Source organism: Colossoma macropomum, unplaced genomic scaffold (assembly GCF_904425465.1).
Source record: "Colossoma macropomum unplaced genomic scaffold, Colossoma_macropomum, whole genome shotgun sequence".
Classification (NCBI taxonomy): Eukaryota; Metazoa; Chordata; class Actinopteri; order Characiformes; family Serrasalmidae; genus Colossoma; species Colossoma macropomum.
Window position 1 is genome coordinate 24,889,407 of NW_023494788.1, and position 22,292 is coordinate 24,911,698.

At 40.8% G+C, this 22,292-nt stretch overlaps 1 protein-coding gene across 4 annotated transcripts in view; it reads right to left on the reverse strand.

The window, feature by feature from the left end:
* Window positions 1-22,292, reverse strand: part of limch1b (LIM and calponin homology domains 1b) — a 106,228-nt gene that overhangs the window by 39,729 nt on the left and 44,207 nt on the right. For 3 of the 4 annotated variants that reach the window (XM_036568893.1, XM_036568892.1, XM_036568891.1), the window contains one exon: window positions 6,411-6,773. The exons of the other annotated variant lie outside the window; for it this stretch is intronic. In XM_036568893.1, the coding sequence (XP_036424786.1) occupies window positions 6,411-6,773 (363 nt within the window). The remainder of the gene's footprint in view (window positions 1-6,410; window positions 6,774-22,292) is intronic. 4 annotated transcript variants of the gene reach the window in all.

Here is a 22,292-nt window from a genome sequence, read left to right on the forward strand (position 1 = left end):
CAGTTTTCATGCCACTAAGTAAATCCTTAATATTTCAAGTTACATTATTTGAGTTCTGAGCATCAAAGAACTAAATAATAATCAAACTGTAAATAATAATTAGGTATCTACAATTCAGAATAATGCTTCTATGTTTAAGTAAATAGTTATTATTCAAATGGTGCCATTTATGAATGCATATGTAACTAATATAAAAAGTTATGAATAGTCATTAACAAACTATTAGCCAACAAAGAAGATGCTATTTATTAGGCCCTGTTACTATAAAGTGTTATCGAATTTTGTCTTTTAAATGGTAGTTATGATGAATCATATTTAATATATGATTAAATATATATTAATAGGACCAGAAACATGAACAAAACACAGTAAAAAAAAAAAAAGTCCATTTTGATTTCAGGTTGACTTCAAGAGACATCACTTATATTAAAGCTGCCTGAGATATCTGAAACTATAAAGGAGATATTAAAAAAAGGCCGAGTTTAACTGAGTTTGTTAGCTTTGAGAGGAATCCAACCTCAAATTATTCAAAGAAAAAGAGTACTTAGCACTTTGAGCGCCACCCCTTGGCCAAGGTAACTGCACTGAGTGTTCTCTTATAAGGCTGGATGAGGCTAGTAAGAGAATGAATAATTACACATCAGTATGAAAGGTTACATTACAAAGAAAATGTTGGCAACACATCTATTATTTCTCATTGAGATTATTGTGGGAACAAATCATTTTGTATCATTTGTAGATTTTAAAGTCATCATAACATTCTTACAGTATTCTTATCTCACCCCACGAGAAATTACACATATGACCTGAATTTAAGACGCAATATCTTGGCAAGACAAATTGATGTCTTGTATTTTTAATGGAAGGTCAAGCTGAGGAACAACAGACTTTTTTAATAGTCTTGTTTTTGGCCATTTTCACCAAGGGTGCCAATAATTATGAAGAGAACTGCATGCTCAGAGAATTACCCACTTATGGACACCAGAGGGAAACCTAAGGCAAAGCACAATGAACGCTACATCACACCCTATACTGCTACACTGCAACACATGGAAAAGGCCTCATCAAAACGTCCTGCTGGAATCACGTCTGTTATTAGCCCGGGGTGTGGGGGGGGTTGGGGGGTGAGGGGTGGGGGGGATACTTCAAAGCCGTCATCATCCAGCATTCAGACCACAGTGGCTTCCCCAAAGCATCTGTAAGTCACAGAACTCTTTAAAATAACAGCATGTGTGACGTGATGTGAGGGTGTGTGTGAGCGACGCTGCGGCTTGCGGTCTCATCTTAAAGTCACCACAAGAAACACAGACACTCAGAATATAGACCATTAAAAAAAACCAAAACCAGAAACATCGGCCCATCTCCCCACGTACTCCTCATAAATGTAACTACAGCAGGAGGCTGCACTAAATCTATCATGCAAGGGAAATAAATATGACTACCATACTTGGCTTTGATGCATCAGCCAAAACAATGTAGAAGCTGCAGCTAAACAGTAAATCTGCTAAAGATGGGAATGAGTAACGGACCTCTCAGGTACTTCTTATACCTTCTATTTTTATTATACATTCTGTGCATGTGTATTTGGCGAACTGCTGCACAATGTCTTTTCCTATAGCCCATGTCAGGGGTCGGCAACATGAGGCTCCGGAGCCACATGCGGGCCTTTTACTGTCCTGTTTATGGCTCCACAGGATTAGCTGTTTAGGTAAAAATAAAAGAATCCTCCTTTGCAGTAAAATAAAGCTCTGCTGATCGTTCAACACAGTTTAACAATAAATGGTCTTAAACGCTGGAGTTAATGTAGAACTGCTAATTCACCTTAAATGATGCAGCAGTTACATTCGGGCACTTCAGGCACCATTTTAAGGTGGAATTGGAGAATTCGAACAAGAAGCTGTCGAACGAGAAGAATGCAGAGACACATTACAAGAAACTATTCTACTTTTGTGGAAAAGTACAGGGAGATTCACTTGAAAGAGGCCCTGAATATTCTGTTGTAACTCCCGTTAGGATGAAGCAACCTGAACCAAAAAAACACGCCACATCCCTTGACGTCTGTGTAATTGATTGCATTACATGCAATGCTGGAAGTGATCTCCATTTTCTGCCAGACGCATGAAGGGGTACAGGGGTATGCACCTGGAAGTTGCAAACGGAGGTTAAACGTTGCGACAGCTGTCCGGCGCCTACCTCATGGTTGCGACGCAGGGGCATCCCGGCTCGTTCGAAGCTCCATATACTAAGGAGCACACTGCACTTTGTTTCGTTCAGATTGCTTGATCCTAGCGAGAGTTATTACAGAATATTCGGGGCCTCTTTCAAGCGAATCTCCCTGTAGAATAGAAACTAGACATCTAAAAAAATGTACGTGCTCCAAAATACACTGCCTGATGCCTCAAATACTGTTTTATGATAATTTTGTGATAATGTTTTGGACTTTGTTATTTTTTCAAATCCATTAACGGTGGAGAGGCACATGCAGGGTGTTGTAAGGCAAAATTATATGCTCAAAAGACTTGTGTAAGTTCACTGGTCACTTTGGATGGTATAATAGCGGAAAAGTGGAAGATATATTTGCATTATACCTATCACAACCCTCGGTTCCCATCACCACCACTGCAAAGAAATCTAAATCAGTGTGTTTCTCTACAAAGAACCATTTCACATCAAACCAGTCTGAATGACCTTGTTTACAGCATGACTGAATTAGGCAGTAATTAAAAAATGGTGGAATTCCCCTCTTAAAAGTGAAAGAGTGGCTTAGACAGTTCTCTAAGGGAAGAGAGGGAGGTATTCATAGCATTGATCCTCTGCAAATGGCTGAGGGAGGTCAGGACCTTGGCCCTTTGCAAATGGTATTTATGAAGATCAAGGACACACAATCATGGGGTACGACGTCAAACAGCTACTTTTATGTTAAGTTCACAAGCTTACAGAGACTCATAAGACAAATCATATGGCTTCCATGCAAACTGCGTCAGGCATGTTCTCTGCCGTTCCTGCCTCTCGCTTCATCCTAACAGCACATGCAACAAAAGCAGTACGATCCATCTCCTGTTGATCGCAAGTACATTCCAGAGCTCACAGAGAAAAGGATGTTCATGACGTAGAACATGCAGAGCAAGACAGTCACAACAATGCAAAATGAAGGAGAAGTGGCCATTCAGAAAAGAAAAACAAATGCAGAAAAACCAATGTTATGCCGATCAGGCGTAACATTATGACCACCTCCTTGTTTCCACACTCATTGTCCATTTTATCAGCTCCACTTACTATATAGGTGCACTTTGTAGTTCTACAGTTACAGACTGTAGTCCATCTGTTTCTCTGCATACTTTGTTAGCCCCCTTTTACCCTGTTCTTCAGTGGTCAGGACCCCCATGGACCCTCACAGAGCAGGTACTATTTGGGTGGTGGATCATTCTCAGCACTGCAGTAACACTGACGTGGTGGTGGTGTTAGTGTGTGTTGTGCTGGTACAAGTGGATCAGACAGCAGAGCTGCTGAAGTTTTTAAACACACGATAGCTCATCTGTTGCTGCACAGTTTGTGTTGGTCATCCTCTAGTCCTTCATCAGTGGTCACAGGACGCTGCACACAGGACGCTGTTGGCTGGATATTTTTGGTTGGTGGACTATTCTCAGTCCAGCAGTGACACTGAGGTGTTTAAAAACTCCAGCAGCTCTGCTGTGTCTGATCCACTCAGACCAGCACAACACACACTAACACACCACCACCACGTCAGTGTTACTGCAGTGCTGAGAATGATCCACCACCCAAACAATACCTGCTCTGTGAGGGTCCATGGGGGTCCTGACCACTGAAGAACAGGGTAAAAGGGGGCTAACAAAGTATGCAGAGAAACAGATGGACTACAGTCTGTAACTGTAGAACTATAAAGTGCACCTATATAGTAAGTGGAGCTGATAAAATGGACAATGAGCGTAGAACCAAGGAGGTGGTCATACTGTTATGCCTGGTCGGTGTATGTAAGACAGTTTTTAGAGGGGAACAGAGTTGCAGTCGATTCAGCAAATATGCATCCATATCTCGAGCACTGGGCTCGGTCCTCTGAGGGAGGATGTAAAACGTCTGTGTGATGATGCCCTGTCAAGTGACTTCCTGGTTTTTTCTTGCAACATTTTGAATGAACGTATTTGAAACTGTACAAATACAGAAGGCAGAGAGAATTAAAGATGTAGTTCAAAGAAAATGCACACAAATTTAACCCTAAATGTAGCTAAATCAACCAAGACAGGTTTGGTGTTAAAAGATGGCTTGTATAGTTTTGCACTGGAGCTTTGAGTCTAATGTAGCAAATCATAAATCAGAGAGTCAGAATCTCAGCCATATCAAAAACGTCCATCTGTTTTTTTTTCCGCTTTTTACACCATTTAAAAACAGCAGTTGCCCTTTAAATTATGATGAATGGACAAATCCAGTCGTATGCAAAAGTTTGGGCCACGCTGGTGAAACAAAGTTTTGAAAACACATCCTCTACAGAGAACACACTTCTGCACGTTTTAATGCACCATTACTGTTTACTTATTGAATTTGACACATTAGAAAAAAAACTTGGAAAATGTTATTAAAAAAAGGTTATGGCATATTTTATATTTTCCAATATGTTAAAATCAGCAAATGAATAGAAATCGCACAGAAAAATGCCATATTTAGTTCGCTGTTAGAGGAGATGTTAACTTATTTTCACTTAGAAAATCAACAAAACATGAAGTTTGACCAGGAGTTGCATACCACTGTTCCAAAATGGCTCTAAAGCTACATTAAGGCTAACCTGACTTACAACAGTTAGTTCCGACAACACTGATTGGTTGAGCAGCGTTCTAACTGTGCTGTTATTTCACCATAACATCACGTTTTTTTCACAAACACTATCACTCCGCTGAGACGCTGTTGCTAAGCAACAACTTTGACAGCTGTAGGAGACGCTCAAGCCATTTGAACGTTTTTACTTCTTACTTTGCCACAAACAGAAAATGGACACTTTTTAGATCACAGTTGACCGACAGCCGATTTGGTCAGACTCTGAAGATGAGACGACACTAAATTCCCAAACTGTCATCACCACTGAGCAGCTTTTCAGTCGGCAGCTGAGACAGAAGAACAGCTAAACAACCTGGAATCAGCCAGAAATGAACCCAACACCATTCGCCAAACTAAATGGGCTGTAAGATGCTTTACAGACTGGCTGGAACAAAACAACATTAATACTGATCTGGCAAAAACTGACAAAACTGAGCTGAACTTGATATTGGGGCAGTTTTATGGATCAGTCTGATTTGGTAAGACTCTGAAGATCAGACTACACATTTGGCGAATAGTATTGGGTTCATTTCTGGCTGATTCCAGGTTGTTTAGCTGTTCTTCTGTCTCAGCTGCCGACCGAAAAGCTGCTCAGTGGTGATGACAGTTTGGGAATTTAGTGTGAGGAGCTGGAGAACGAACTGCTGGCTGCTCGTTAAGGAACTATAATTTGGTGAAGGAACTGCGAACATTAAAACATATTAAACGCCGCGTTCACGGCCCAGTTTATTAATTTATTACTTTATTTATTTAACTGTATAAAAGCAATGGAACACTCGAGCTTGCCTTCAGCTCCTGCCTGCGACCCAATCACAGCCCTGATGTTATTTCGCGATAACACACTCCCTCTCGATTTCTATTGCTTAAACCAAAGTGACCTTTCCAATATTTGTTAGTTCATGTTCCTGGCCATGTTAAACAAAATTCACCACATCATATCTTTTTAGAGACAAAATTTTAGTTTCGCCATAATCTTCCATCAAAACATAATGTCTTTTCTCAACCTCTAAACCCTTTTCTGAGCTTTGATTACATCACTGTGCACCAGCAGGCGGGGCAAATAACATTAACCAATAATATGATGTTTTACCTCACTCTCCCACCACCTCCACCTATCATTGGGTGAAACTCTTAGCTAGTTTCAGAGACCCTCTCTGACACCCCCAAAACCGTGTTTCACTCAGGAATATGCCATGGTGCAGAGGGAAAATGTGTGATTTACAATTCATGTTGTCTTTAATACATCTTAGAGTTTGGACGTTTGATAAAGTTGCCATTTCGGAGTTTTCGGTGTTTTGACAGCACCACAATCAATCAACCACAAACAAGCGCATCTGTGATCGCTTTCATTACTTGTTAGCTACATTAACCTCATAGCTCCAGTGCAAAAAATCTTGGCTGAGCTAAGAGGAAAGCCACGGTAAACTTTCCCTAATCTATTCCTTTAGAGAAATAAAGAGGCATCATTTCAGAGACTGTTTTAGAAATAAACATGATTAAAATAATAACGCAGCAATAACTGCAGCTGGAAATAAAGATGCTCTTTTGTCTTAAAGCAGCAGGCTCAGACGGGGGGGGCTCACTTTGGCGAGAGGTCATCGTCCAGCCAGGAAGGCCGTCTCTGCGACTTCTCGTTTTCCGACCCCGCCCTCTCTGCGCGACCCATCTGACTGGCCGATGAAGGCACAGGGAGGAAATGGGTGGGGCTCAGGCTGGAATGTTTGGGTGATGCTTGGCTGCGTCGTGCCCACAAGTCGTCCCGCCCTGGGTTGCCCGTAGGGGACGTCCCGCCCACCTTGTCTGCGAAGGGAGGGAACTTCTTGCTAGGGCCAGGGCTGCCTTTTGGGCTGGGACTGATAGGACTGGTCACTATGATGCTTGTTGTCATGGAGCCGGTCGTCAAGGACGTGCGGTAGAGTTCTTCAGAGCAGGAGCGGGCGGTGCTACTGCTGAGAGAATGATGGGATTATCACCACGGACAACAGTGAGCGACGCGAGACTTGGACCTGAGAGCCAAGTGGAACTCAGTGGAAAAACAAACAAAGCTGACCGTGCTCATTATAGCATTAGCAAAATGCACGCTGGCAAAGACTCCCTGAATCTATCCAGCATGCTGCATCGCAGATACATAACAAACAACAGCGCCAAACATCCCTTTAAAGGAAGAAGTTAATATTGGAAGAAGACATTGAGACACTATTTTTATTCACTATGAAAAACTGTATCTTGGCATGTAAAATCTTCTTGAATCTACTTAATATACACAGTCATATGTAAAAGTCTGGGCACACCTGGACGATGTATTTGGCTGATATTATAAGTGAAAATAAGTACACGTATTCTACAGACAGCACACCTGTACACATTTTAATGCACTATTACTTAGTTTATTTGCTGAATTTAATATATTGGGGTTATGAAAAAAAAATGCAAAATCCGTGGCACGTTTTACACTTGGTACAATTTTTTTCCCAATATGGTAAACTCATTAAATAAATAGGAACTGTTCACTAAAACATGCAGAAATATACTATTTATGTTTGTTTCCTGTGTAGAATGTGTATTTATTTTCACTCACAGTTTGATTAGGGCTGTTCAAACCTTTGCATATGACTGTCTCTAGTATTTCATATAATATGATTGTTTTAAAAATATTATAGGAGCGTTTAAGTTGTTTAGCCATTTCTACTTGCTTGAGGTCATTTCATCAGGTGTCTTATTCCACTGGCTGATTGGCTGAAACTTTTTTTTTTAAAACAAGCAACAGTTGCACATTGTTTGTTAACACAAGAAAAACTGCAGTCAAATGCCAACCGAATAAGATATTTTTCACGGTAAAACTTAAACACAAGCAAAACTGACTATTTTCAAATTCTTAAAACATTCTCATAATGACAAATATTAGATATAGTAGCTAAATCGAAGCTGCCAAGATTTCATATAGTCACTGTCCAAAAAAATCTCCAAATGGTATCTTCACAGAAGAAGTCGAAAAGGTTTGTAATTTTTAATGTAAGTTAATGTAAAGAGGTTTTATTTCAAGTGATTTTGGAATATTTCTATTGGTCGATTCCTCAATTTTCACACAAAAAAAGGATGTGTTTTTTGGACAGCAGCAGTGTTTTGCAAGGCTTTAAATCCCAGTCAGCTTTCAGACATTTTAAACACACACAAATACACACACTGTACATCAATCGTGGACAAGTTCAGTTTCAGAAAGTCCCACCATGTTTTCCTTCCCCTTGAACACTCAACCCAAATCATTGAGTGAACAGGTGGAAGGGAAATAAGGCAGGACTTTTACTTTCTGAAGCTGACCTTGTCCTAAAATAAGAGCATGATATCCTTTCCTCTCGTTCTGAGGGTGTGTCACATGCTGCACAGCAAAGCATGAAGAGAGGCAGCTGGTATGGCCCATATGTCCTGTCTCTACTGTAAGTCTCCACTCATTCATGCCCTCAACACAGTGTCACAGTGCTTCAACAGTGCTTCAACACAAGTCTGCACAGCGAGCTCAATTTAGATGCATATAAACTCGTATGAATATCAATGAGCCTGCTTTCTTCGTTGGTTTGCAGTCATTTTGCATATTAAAAACTAAGCAGGTTTAGTCCAAGCAAAACAATTATGCATATAACTATTTGTGACATTATTTGTGATGGTCAATAACGAATGACAAAGGCTGTGCATTTTATCCCTTTCATGTGATGTCAGAATTCTTCAGCACTCAAACCTTTCAGGTGATTAAACCACATCTGGAGGAAAAGATTGTTTGTACCTTTAAAGGGAATTCCAGCCTAAATCTACAGTTCAGTATTCTCTAGCACAGCATCATATCCCTCTGCCTCCCCATTGGTAATCCCTGTGGTGTCAACCAATCCTGACTGCTATAGTCACTGATCTCTAGGCCCACAAACTCAACCAAGTTAACATTGACAACTGAGGTAAAAGTTGTTAAACACAATTGCAAAGAAAATGTCAATTCTGCCTTTACTTAGCAAGCGTTTTCTTTTTCAGACAGAGAAAAGAAGCCAAGCTGAGGTAAACTATCTAAAAAGCAAGGTCCTCCTTATACGACAAAGCATTTCTGTCAATTCAATAACCAATGTTAACAAAAACTGCGAAGGAGACAGTTACTACAGTTTATATCCCATGTGTCAAACACAAGGCCCGCGGGCCAGATCAGGCCCGCCATGCAATCCTGTCCAGCCTGCAAAAGTATTTCAATTTTCTATTAATATTAGCCTGTTTCACAATGTGCTACACTACAGTCCCCAGCATGCACAACGTAATAACAATCTATGGGTCAGTGGTCACACCTCATATCACCAAAACACATTTTAGCTATAAACACTTAAGCTTAACTCATAATTAAAAACATTTTTTCCTCTGGTCTACAGATTTGATAAGATTTTTTAATATGGCCCTTTTACTTTTTTTGTCTAACACCCCTGGTTTATACAGTTGCAATAAGATATTCGGGTTCCTAGCAGTAGCATTAGCTGTTTGCTTCCCTGCCCCAAAACAGTTATGGTTTTTCCAAAGCTCATCCCAACTGTGGTTATATTAATCATTTTGATCAAAGCAACCTTTTCACTGTATTTTGGAAAAGAAAGCTGTCAAATTATACTCAGATGTTTCATGTTAACAAAACCTTTTCCAAAACTAAAAATTTAGTGAGAAATTTCACATTTCGAAAGAAGAAAGGCATCTCTAAACTTTTGACAGACACCAATAAAGTGGACTATTCAAGGTTTTAGAGAGAGAACAGAGACACAGTGGCCACAGTGAGAACACAGTAGATTCTCCTCCTTTATGCCCCTTGCCAAGACAGGAATGAGCAAGACAAGTCTTCAAAATCTTCTTAAAAGCTGCATCAGACTGACAGTTGAAGCGCTGTGCTCGGACTTGGCCTTTCCATGTCCGAACAGGATGGACGCTGGGCTGCTGGTGTCACTGCGGGTTTTGGATGTGTGAGAGATGGCCATTTCTGAATGGAGCCTTTCATGTCTGCCTAAAAGAAGCCCCTTCTTTTTTGGCCCTGGTGCACAAAGGACCCTCAGTGCCTGTCGACTGGCACCCAAATCCACACACCCACCCAAAAGCCCTAGTGCCATATGCCCAGCACGACTGGCACAGGCCGACAGCACCAGCCCCATGCCAGCATACAGACCCACAAACACACACACAGTCCTGGTACTGACAGAGTGGAGGCTCATCACGTCGTGATAAAAGAAGTGACCAGCATGGAATCTAATCTGTGTGAAATAGTGACACACGGACACTACAGCACACTGAACAGCAGCTCAGATTACTGTGAGAACAGACCTGACACAGCTGCATCGTCTTCAACATGGGTTTAAACGGGAGACCCTGATGGCTACTTTAACAGCTAATTCTGCCTTTTTAATCCTCATTTGAACATGAAGCAATGTGTGCAGCGAAGCCTTGGCCTTTGGTCTGATTGTGAAGGCTTCAAAAAGTTCATGCATCTTCTACATTATACTACTTAAAAAATAAATAAATAAATAAATAAAAACCCAAAACATTTATGATTTTCCTGGCAAACATTCAGATTCAGCACTACAACCTTCATGAGGGAAACCTTTAACATCAAACCCTTTCATAATATTCAGTGGCAACACCAGGACTCTTTGAGCTAGACCTTCAGGTCAGGCCATAAATGTTAAAACTTAGTCAAAAAACCACACACACACACACACACACACACACACACACACACACACACACACACACACACACACACATTCTACAATAATGCCAAATTCTGCTAGCACTTCTATGGGATTTCTAATAGTATTTTAGCACCAACACTGGCACACACTGACATTTTTGGATATAACATATAAAGCTTGTAAACACATCCCATATTTTTCAATTTTGTCTGAAGCTTGTAACAGACATCAAAATATAATTTTACCTTGTACGTTGCAGTTTGACTTTGGTAAAGAGCCCTAGAAAATAGCTGCCGCCACAGTTTTCCATTTCTAACAGCCGACTGAAACTTGAATGTATCTCGGACTTTAAGACAGCCTGGAGTGACGTTTTCTCACTAAGTTTGGACCATCAATTAGATACTAAAGCATGAAAGAGAAAATCAACCTTTCACTTCCCAATTTTGTTGCCAGTTAATGTAATGTGTAAGGCCTTCTATTCAGCTCCTGAAGGCCTAACCAATGAGAGAGCTGGCAGAATCTACCTAGATACCATGGGGAAAAAACTTTGATAAAATATTGAAAACACTCAACAGAAATGAACCCTTTTTTGCAGCCAAAACTTAATGAAAGAGTATTAATACAACACTTTACAGAGTTTAGACACACACAATCATTATTAAATAAAAATTAACCAAAAATTACAGACATGTATGTTTTCACTCACGAGAAATCATTAGGCGTTTGAGGAGTTGTTGAAGGCAACATCAGTAGATTCTCCACTGTAACTGTACTTCTGAGAGTAATCATATTATAGTAGTTTTAGGTTTATGTCTATAGCTATTTTAATTTTGAATAATGGTTACAGATTACTACTTCCAAGCAGAGGAAGCAATTAGCCTACCAGCTAATTTTAGTTAAATCTTTATTTTATCATTTCAGTATAAGAAGCACAAAACTATGAAACCTATAACTGTTGTGACACATTGTGTTCTTCTTCTGTTCTTCTGAGTGCTTGTATAAGGTAAGCTCATAGGTTAGCTTAGCTAGCCAAACAGCCAAAAATCATAGTGAAACCTTAAGCTTAAGACCTGCTGTAAGGCAAATTTGAACTTAACTGAAATTTAAGTTCATTAAACAACTTCTCACTACATTTAATCTTAGCTACATAACTGTGTTCTTTTGATTTGAGCATTATAGTACTTGTTAGCTAGCTAATTCAGCTAATGTAAGCTAACATTAAAGTGCAAGCTAATGGGTTATCTTAGGTAGACAAAAGTCAATAAAGTTTCACTATGGTTACTTACCAAGTTAACATTAAATGTAAGATAATTAGTTAGTATGATCATCACGAAACTTTAAGCCAGAGATTAGTTTTGTTTGTTTTGTTTTCCTGAACAACTTCTTTACTCTTACACGAGTAGTTTTCTAACTTACCAGGTTAGCATTACAGGAGTACGGGATTTTCAGAACTCTTTCACAAGCTGGGTCATTTGCTTTCAGAGTGACAAAGATCATCATATATTACACACTACAGTGGCTTGAAGGTGGACGTTTGAGCCTGCATGACCACTGTAATTCTCCCATTTGGTCTATTCACCAACTGTGGTAGCAACAAAGCCAAAATGGTCTTTTAGCGAATTAAAATTCTCAATAATAGCTCAAAACAGGTGTGTCTAACCCAGCTCCAGGTTTCTTTTAAAACCAAACCTTATACACCTGATCCAGACAGCCATGGCTTTCAGGAAGGTTTGTATACTGGAGGCAGGTGCTGGAACTAAACTCTGCAGGATGGCTGACTCCCAGTAGCTTGCGTAATAAGGGCAAAGCTGTAGATGCCCTACTGTTTATCACTGCATTGAATTTTTGTGAATGCAAAACTCCACTAGCCGATAAGACTGTATGAGCTGTATGAGGTCTAATTATGTAATGTAAGACCTTTATTTCTGATGTTACATCATTCCAGAGTTTTTTTCTAATCATGCTGCCTTTAATGGACCAGATAATAGCCACATATCCTTTTAACAGTGTCCCTAAATGGGCAAAGCCAGTTCAGCCCAACTCAGCTATGCTGTGGGTCAAACACAGGAAACCTGTTCATTTCCCCTCTTCCTCTGGGTGGGACATGTGTTGTGTGTGTATGTGAATTTGTCTAAGTGAGAGGGAAACTGTCAAAGTGACCATCAGTTCCGCTTATTATATAATACTGCATGTGTGAGAATATAATGTGTGGGTATACATATACATATAACAGACTTTTCTGAATACAGGCAATGATTACATTCTGATTAAATAGAAGAACAGTATTCAAATGGCATTAAAGAAAAGACGGTGACACTCTACAAACCCTGCGACATAACACTGATACAGCCAAATTCTGTCATGGTAACTCATGATGGCATATGACATGTACATGGCATGGTTATGTGATGTAGCAGGGTTCACGTAAAGTGTTACCGAATAGACAAATCTGATTAACTCCTTCAGCTTAATGAGGCACTACAGCCCTATTCGGGTCCTCTTCGTTTGGCAGGGGGAAGTCTGTAAAGATTTTTTCCTCCGTGATAAAAGTCAGTTTTACCACCCTTCACTCTTTTTACCACTCTGAGATTTGTGTTTAATATTTTGGTATTCTTCGATACGCACACTAGCAGATCAAATACGGCAGTAGCGTCTGTAAAAACTCCTGTCTGTAAAAACATGACGACATGTATCCAGATGGGAATAAATGGTCAGAGCAGTGCTTTGGTGTTTGGTGAAAAACAGTAGGCAATTCAGCCTGTGATTTTCACAGGGGAGGAGCGAGAAAATTAGATTAGATTAATTGACCCTCGTTAGTCCCACAACGGGGAAATTTCACCTCCGCATTTAACCCATCAGTGCAGTGAAACACCACACACACACACACACACACACACACCACACACAGACACTAGGGGGCAGTGAGCACACTTGCCCGGAGTGGTGGGCAGCCCTATCTGCAGCGCCCGGGGAGCAGTTGGGGATTAGGTGCCTTGCTCCTCAACATGATCAACATGACGATCCAGTTAGCAATAAAATCACCAAGGGGAACCTGTAATTCAAGAAAATTACCCAGGTGTCCTTGGAAATTTAATTCTGTCCATACAGAGCTTATGGCACCCTACAAGATCAAGTGCTACCGGCAGCGTGTCCTGGCCAAGAGGTGGGCACCAAGTCGGGCATGTTAAAAGGTGGGGTCAAAGTTGGGTACGGAATCCAGTGGGTGGGTGGAGGGAAGGTGGGTTTGAAAAGAGTATTTTATTTTGTGACTTAAAATAGTTTTAATTTATATAGCAAAACATTTATAGAGTAATGCTGCATTAATATTATGATGGTAGACAGGAAACTGTAAACTGGATTTTCTCATTGTTTAACAGAGCTGCCAGCAGCAATGGCAGTGCACTGCAGTGGTCAGCGGAACATTCTTCCCAACATTTGCCCTCAGCTACAGCGGTGGAGTAAATTGGATGGCGATCCTTTTTTCGGAATCACTACCGCCGAACACTCATAGCTGAAGTCCAGGTGTAGCTATTCATGTACAACAAAACCAACTTCATGTATGCACACGAGCAGGGACACCACTGTTACACCAGTAATCCTATCTCCATGGCAACGTTTACATGACTGCACACCATCCTCGGTTGTGTATTATTGCTAATTACCAAATTTTGCTTTGAGGCAATGCCAACATTTAACATGACAACAATGTGTAAAACTGCATCCACTTGCACAAAGCGCTTTGCCAATCAAGACAAAGCAACAGGTAAGGTATTTTATTTATTACATATAGTTTGTGATGTTCATTTAGCTACGCAATAAACTTACATTTCTATTTAGTAAGCTAAATAGCTTAGCCTAAATAGGGCTTAGTTTGGTTGCAGCGAGTGTAGCCTTTTATTTAGGTGGTGTGAATGTTTTTCGCTGCTTCTCATGAGCATCATGCCACTAGAAGCATGCACAAAACACTGCAGGAGTGTTTTCATTCGACAACCTAATAACCAATCAACTTTCAGCTTCAGTGGGGTGAGGACGTGGGTGGTTGGCATCTGTGTTGGCTAAATCAAGCTTCACACCACCCCACTGATCACTACACCAACACAGAAATGTCTAGTTCAGTTTCTAGAAGCTAAATTACTGATCATTCAACAAAGGCCTACTTTTATTGTAAATAAAGAAACCAGACAGGCAAAATATGCAGTTTGAAAAAAATGTAGAAAGAATCTTTTGGACTGATTGATTGCAATGGGAAAAAAATGCATTTGGCACCTTCTCTGTTATTCTATCACTTTGGGCCAAAGCACTACAACAAAATTTCACCTAGTACTGTCTTAACATTCCTCACTGAATTTCTCTTCGTGAAGTTCTCCTTGCTCTGTTTTACATTTATTAGATCAAGCCCTTTTGTTTTATTGAACAGAAACTAAAATCCGACATAGACCACCCTGCCTGCATCCACGAAGTCTCTCAAGAGAGGCCTGCGCATCTTCTTAAATCAGACACCTAAAACATTGCTGAAAGGCTCCAACCTCAAACGTCTGGACTTGTGCTCTCCAGAGGCTGAGTTGCAGGCCAGAACTTCAGCTTGGGACAAAAAGCAGCTGATTTCCTTGGAACTCCAGCTCCAAAACACAAGAACAAACTGACAGAAGATGAAGGAGCCCTTTCTTCTCCAGCTTTGTAGTGTCCTCCCCAAAAACTGGAATGTTTCAGGCCTCAGCAGGAGGCAGATACAACAGACAGGGCCATAGAGGAATAACAGGCTCTGCAAAGAGGATTCAGGGTAAATTTTAGCTTTATTTGCAAACAGTAAGTTGTATAGACGTGATGTAGTGAGATCCCACAAGGACGAGTGATGCTGCTGCTGTTCTCCGCTCAGGCTTTGCTAGTGCATAATAGCCACATTTGCATGGCCAGCTTGTATTTGTATACTACTGTTTCAAAGTTCAAAACAACATAAAACCAATCAATTCAGCTTCCAAATACACTCATCATCAAAAAAATAGCTGCATCCAGAAAGAAACAACTGACAGGAATGAAACTTGGTGGGTAGGTTTGACATTGTGAGTCATGCGAAGGAGTCAGGTTTCACACTCGGCCTTATGGGCCTTATCGCTGTACCTAACTGACTATATAAGGTCGTCCAGTTGTGTTGGTAGCATCCCATGCAAGCAAAGTGTGCCTCAGAAAAGAGCTCGAATGCAATTTAAGCAGTCGGAAGAGTTCAAGAAGGGGCACATCATAGAGTAAGAGCGCAGTGTATTGTTGGAGGGGAGTAACACCCAGCTGGATTTGAACCAGCGACCCTGGCCTTGCGACCCCAGCACCCTGCCACTGCACCACTGAGGAGCACAGCGGGTGAGCGGAATTACACCCCTCTGGATGGCAGGGGGACAAAAAGTTGGGAAAATCAAACAAAGAAGGTGCCAAAGTGGCACAACATAAACAAAGGATGATTCAAGAATCTGAGTAAATGGCCAAACGAAAACACTCTTCAAAAGGAGAGCTGGAGAGCTGACCATACGGCAGCCTTTTCTTGTCTTTCTCTTTTTTTAATTTTTATTTATTTATTAAAATTCTTTCTTTGTCTTAAATCAACACAATGATATCTTTCTCCTTCTTTCCTTTTCTTCTTTTCTTCTCTATCAACTGTCCTAGAGCAGTGCTCGGTTTTCTCCTCCTTGTTTATTTTCTCTTGTTATGCTTTTCTGTTGTTTGTTTGTTTGTTTGGTTGTTTGTTTGTTTGTTTGTTACCCACCTGGGCTAAGCACCCTACCGGTCACCTCTTTACAAAGGTGTGACGAGGACGTGCTGTCTACCACAGCCTTAAATGCTGGTACCAACAGGCGCGCCTGGTTGGCACTAATTACCCCTTGATATTCTGGGATTTTGAGTCTCCCGGAGTAACAGTGCCTCGCCGCCGTCGCCCTCTGCTGGCAGCCGTCAGCACAGGCTGACCCTTTACAGCAGGCTTGTTACTTCTAATAAAGTTGTGGCTGTTACTTTATTAACAACTGATTGCTGTTGGTACTCTGCAGGCAAACAATGCAGAAAGAGTAACACTTAAAGAGAATTGTTCGGCGTGCCATTAGCAGAAAATACGATGGCACGCAAAGAACGCCTCTCAACCAATCACCTTGTGAGGTCGGAATTAACTGTAGTATAATAAATGATTCCAAACTTTATGAACAGTAATGTAACTCAGCAGCGCAGCAGCATTAATCAGGAGCAAATATTCAGGAGGAAAACATGAAACATAAAAAGAAAAGTCTGTTTTAAAAACTTAATTTACTATATTTGTGTTTAATGTGTAATAACTACTTCTATAACAAACGAATGTGTTAGTATTTATAAAGCTTGACAATCAGTGAATGTGTTTAAATGGACATTACTAATTTGATCGTTATCTGATATCGGCAGCTACCTGATCAAACAAGTGGTCTTAAAAACAGCATGTTACTATTTCTTATACGAGGTTAACCCTTTGGGGTCCATGATCGTTCCTGTGGGTCAAATGTTCCTTACGGCTTAAATCTTAAATCTTAAATCAAATCTTCCTTACGGCTCACAAATCCAGTTCAAACAGTTCCTGAATCTGTAGAGTCGCCCTTTCCATTCCATCTTATCATGAGATCATACGACACTCACATCCGGAGTTATGAGCCTATGAAGAGGGGCTGAGATACACGTCATCTGCCTCTCACTGTGTGGAACTGGTGGATTCGTGTGTCCGTCTACATTCTGTGTAAAACTGACCAATGGACACTCAGGAAATCACTAAGGACTGACCATCACACTGGAAACCCTTCATTCTTCATTCAGTCCACATCGGAGACACATGTGAAATGGCGTGCAGAGAGTTTACAAAGTTTCGCAGCAGTTTTGGAAAAAAGCGGCAAAGATAAAAGATGATTTTGATAAGAAACAGGCAGATATCATGTTATATGCAAGAGCACTTAAAGGCGATTTCAAGAGGACTTGAGATCGAGAAACAGCCTTTAGACCCCAGAGGGTTAAAGCAAGTCTCAATGGAGGTGCGGTTGAACAATGGCTGCAGGTCTTGGTGAACCACCAGCTAATTAAGTTATGATCTAAACCTATGCATTGCTAACAACAGCCTGTTTCTGAGCTGCAAAAAGCCTCCAAAAAAGCTGAAAATCTCAAAACCCTCAAGAGCAGATTTTATGATCCTGCTGAAAAATAACATTTGGTTTCAGTTAATAAAAGTGCTCTTCCTCTATGTACTCCTGTCTCCAGTGTCCACACTACCATCTACCAAGGGCGTGCATGCAATATAATTTATTCTTCAGGCACAAGGCTGACCTCATGATTCAAAGAGGGTTTGATTCTTCATTCCACTACAACTACTCATGTCAACACTACGACCATAAAATGGCAAGAAATGACAGGATTATGTGCAATCTGAAACCATAAAACTCCCAAAGAAAGACCCACCAGTAAAGTGACTACATTTAAAAAAGAAACTGTAACAGTAAGTTTTCAATTTATTTCATGTCCTTCTTCTTTGGTGATTTTACTGGTGGCTACAAAGCTATGATAGAGGCACAAACATCATGTACCCGAAAAACTAATTATTGACCAACTCATGTAAACCATTATGAGACGGATTTCTAAAGTGCTGGTAAACGTGTTGAACAAGTTGAGTGCGTTTTTTGTGGATATCATTGCTGTTGGACCAAAAACGTCCACTGTTTTCTTACTGATTTATAGAATTAGAAAATGTCATCTGTCGTTTATTTTTATGAATGGAGGAAGAGAAATGGTCTAAAAGAATTTGGACAAAAATTAATCAACTTCCATTAAAATTTAAGAATGTTTTTTATATCACAGTGTTGATATAAAAAACACAATATTTAATTTTTTTAACTTCTATAGGCCTGTATTATATTTGCCAAACACAAACAAGTGTGTCGTCAATTGGAAAGTTTAACTGCAAGTTAAGAATTGCAAAATAAAAGATTATTTTATGAAGTTCGCATTAAATGATCTGTTAATTAACTCAGAGTTGGATAAAGTTAGTCAGAATGCACATTAGGAGAGGGTAGATTGTATCTGGTCATGGGGAAATAGTGCACCTTTGATTATTGGTGGTAGTTTCATGCTCTGGCTCCTCTGCATGGCTTTGCTGTATGGGTGAGGTGGACTTTGGGGCAAGGCTGCATTCAGGCGTTTCTTCTCCAGTCTTCATGGTTCTAAGGCTTTCAGTGGAGGAGATCAGGTTCTGAATGGATGTATGTGATGCTACACATGCTCTCTGCTCTTGCTCCTCCTCCGGATCCTCATCGTCCATATGTTCCAGCTGCTGGGTTTCTGGAGAGGGAGGGGACGGGTGGTTTTTGGGGTGGGGGTCTCTAATGTGAGGGGTTTTAGGTAAAGGGTTGGGGGTGTCACCATGGGAAGAGTCAGTTTCTGAGTGTGAGTCTTCAGACTGGTGGTCTTTAGAGGCTAAATCTACACACTGAGGTTCTATGCTGGTTACTGCAGGGGAAAATTCTAAAGCATGACAAGGACTTTCACTGACCCACACAAGCACAGAACAGTGGATTAGCCACAACACAACCATAAAGTCCAGCACGAGAAACAGAATATTATATACCGACAACAGCAACAAAGGGAGAGCAAAGGAGTGAGTGGGAGGAAAGCAAAAAGGGACAAGAAGAAAGAAAAAAGGCAGATTGTTTGATGTGATGTACAGTTTACAGTCATCAAATCAGTTTTGGAAATCAAGGTACTGCAGCTGCAGTTGACATACTACAAATAACAATCACAAACAGAACATGGAAAAAGTAGGTTGGACGATAAACAGTGTCTAAAACAGCAAAGCTACTAAAAAACCAACCAAAATAGAATGAAAAAATGAGCATGAATGTGGACACATCGGACCCCCAAACCCATATGCACACCAGGCCAACTAAGAAAGACGTTGTTCCTGTTTTTTGTTGGATTTTTTCCCAATTTTCTCCCTAATTGTAGTCCTGTCAAATTCCACCCATTAGCCAGGTTACCTCCTATCACACAATGCTACACTTTAAAAAAGGAAAAGGTGCCACAAAAGATTCGGGAGATGTTATAAAAGAGCCATGTTGGTACCCAAAGAACCCTGTTTGTAAATGAGATTTATCGGGTGTGAAGAACCTTTTAATCACATAATGTAATGGTTCTTAATGAATTTAAGCATTCTTGAACCTTTTCAGAACGTGGAGGTTCTTTCAACTTTTCTGCACACCCATCATGTTCAAAAATGGTTCTCTAAAGAACCATTTATAGAAAGATACTTTCAGCAAATGATTCTTCAATGACATCACCTTCATGAGCTTTCAATCAAAAACTGACCAACAACAAATTCTGTCTGAAACCAATTGAGACAAAACCATAATCACTCAAAGTGCTAACAGAAACTTAAAGTGTAGCGACAATGATGGCCACTAATTTATAATCTATGGACAACAGATTTATCATAGATGAATAAAATTGTTTAAGCTCTGCTTTAACAATTACACAGTGTGATTCAAAAAGATTAATCCGATTTCAAAGCGCCATATTTTTACAACCGTGAGGCTCCTAGGAACCAATCACAATCCAATTGAAAGAGGGGGTCATAGAGTTTCTGACTGGCTCCCTTCAGTCTGAGAGGAGATGAGACCCCTGAGCAGAAAGCGTTCTGCGTTCACCACTTTCAATAAGAGTGAATCCGTCATAACTGTACAGCATTTCGTGAACCTCCCAACAGCTCAGAGTGTTTGTCGTTGGTTCCACAACACTGGACGATCTCCGAAATCACACTGTGCAGCGACACCCGACATGCTCAATCGAGTATGGGATGGATTTGACTATGGTGTTGATGTTGTCTGTACAGCTGGAGGAGGTTCATACTGAGACCTTGTATAATTACATCATAAACTTTATGCTCATTTAAACCATTTACAGTTTAACTGCATTGTTCTGTAATGATTTACAAGTGAAATAAATCATTTCTGACATCGGATGAATCTTTTTGAAATCACCCTGTAATAATCAAGCAGAGCTTTTCAACAACATCTCAATTTTTTTAGTCTGGATAAACTTTGAGAATGCGCTGTTCTCACACTGTGCAGTGCTGATATAGCGAAAATGTTAGCCTTCACTCGTTAAATCCTAAAACTCTATTTCTTTACAGAAAACATAATACATTCATAGCGCTGTTGCCTCACAGCGAGAATGGCCTGGGTTCGATTCCCGGCCGGGCGACCGGAGTCGTTTCTGTGTGGAGTTTGCCTGTTCTCCCCGTGTCTGCGTGGGTTTCCTCCGGGTACTCCGGTTTCCTCCCACAGTCCAAAGACATGCAGTTAAGCTAATTGGACTGTGCTAAATTGCCCCTAGGTTTGAGTGAGAGTGTAAATGTATATGTCTGTTTGTCTGCCCTGCGATGGACTGGCGACCTGTCCAGGGTGTATCCTGCCTTCCGCCCAATGACAGCTGGGATAGGCTCCAGCGTCCCACCGCGACCCAGAAGGATAAGCGGTTTAGATGATGTATGTATGTATGTATGTATAATACATTCAGTGAACGTACAACATATAAACTACTGTAAATGGCCTTTTGGATGCACTCAACTGCACCTTCCTGAATCAATTTGCTGTTTTATTTTTACAAATCAATTTTCTCCCAAGCACTGATCTCGTAAAGTAGAAGACTCCAGGATGTGACAGGCAAAAAATATTTTCGGGTAATGAAAGTAGAGAAGAAGAATAAAGTAAAGAGAAAGGGAGAAATGCAGGGTAAAACCAGCTGAAAGTGTGTGGGCTGTGAGAACCCAACCGTGAAACCTGAACCTGACCCAAACTCAACACATATTCAGGAAATGACGTCCGTCCAGCCGGATTCAGACAAATATTTCAAGCTCTACCTCCAAGACACGTGAAGCCAGCCAACTCATCTTTCTGAACTGCCATTAACACAACGTCACTGGACAGCTTAATACGCTTAGAGGAGAATGCAAACTGGCAATTCTGTTACAGCAGCTAAGCGATGCCCATGTTGGTTAGCATCACGCTGAGTGATGGGGGGGAGAGGGAGGCTATTCCTCCCCACTGAGACACAGCAAAGCCAATTATGCTATTTTGGCGTCCTGGATAGCTGTGGCATCACCAGGGATCAAGCATCATTTAATACTTAATAGCCCACATCTTAGCAATGCTAGGCTACACAGCAAAATTTATGCACTGAATTTATCTGGGCCCCCCAGAAGAAAGAGTCAACAAGCCCATAGGTTGTCACATCTGGGAAGTAACATCTTTCTTATCTGCGTTCATACGCTCAGCTTATGACCAGTAGAGGGGATAAGAGCTGATCGGCTTCCAAGCCTTAAATCAATTAACATCCACATCTGGTCTCCATCAACCACTCCCCTCATACCACTACTGTATTAAATCAACAGAACGACTGAAAAAAGGAAGAGAAAATCGCCCACACTTCTTCTTTAAGTCCTCACCATGATGCCAAACATTTAACATGTTCCCAAACTACTCTCCTCATCTAATCAGCCTGTGAGAGAAAACTGGCTGCTTCCTGGTGCTGTCAGTAAGACTATGTTGAGTTTGGCGGTGGTTAATGGTGTTGGGAGAGCATGTGCTCTTGGGAGGAGAGACAGGCCATCCCAAAACACTTTCCCCAAATGCTTTGGCAGCTGACGTGCTCCCTTAGTCTTTATTTTGTCTGGATGTTTTTGCCAAGAGCCCAAGTTGTTGGGTAGCACCACATGGATATGGCTGT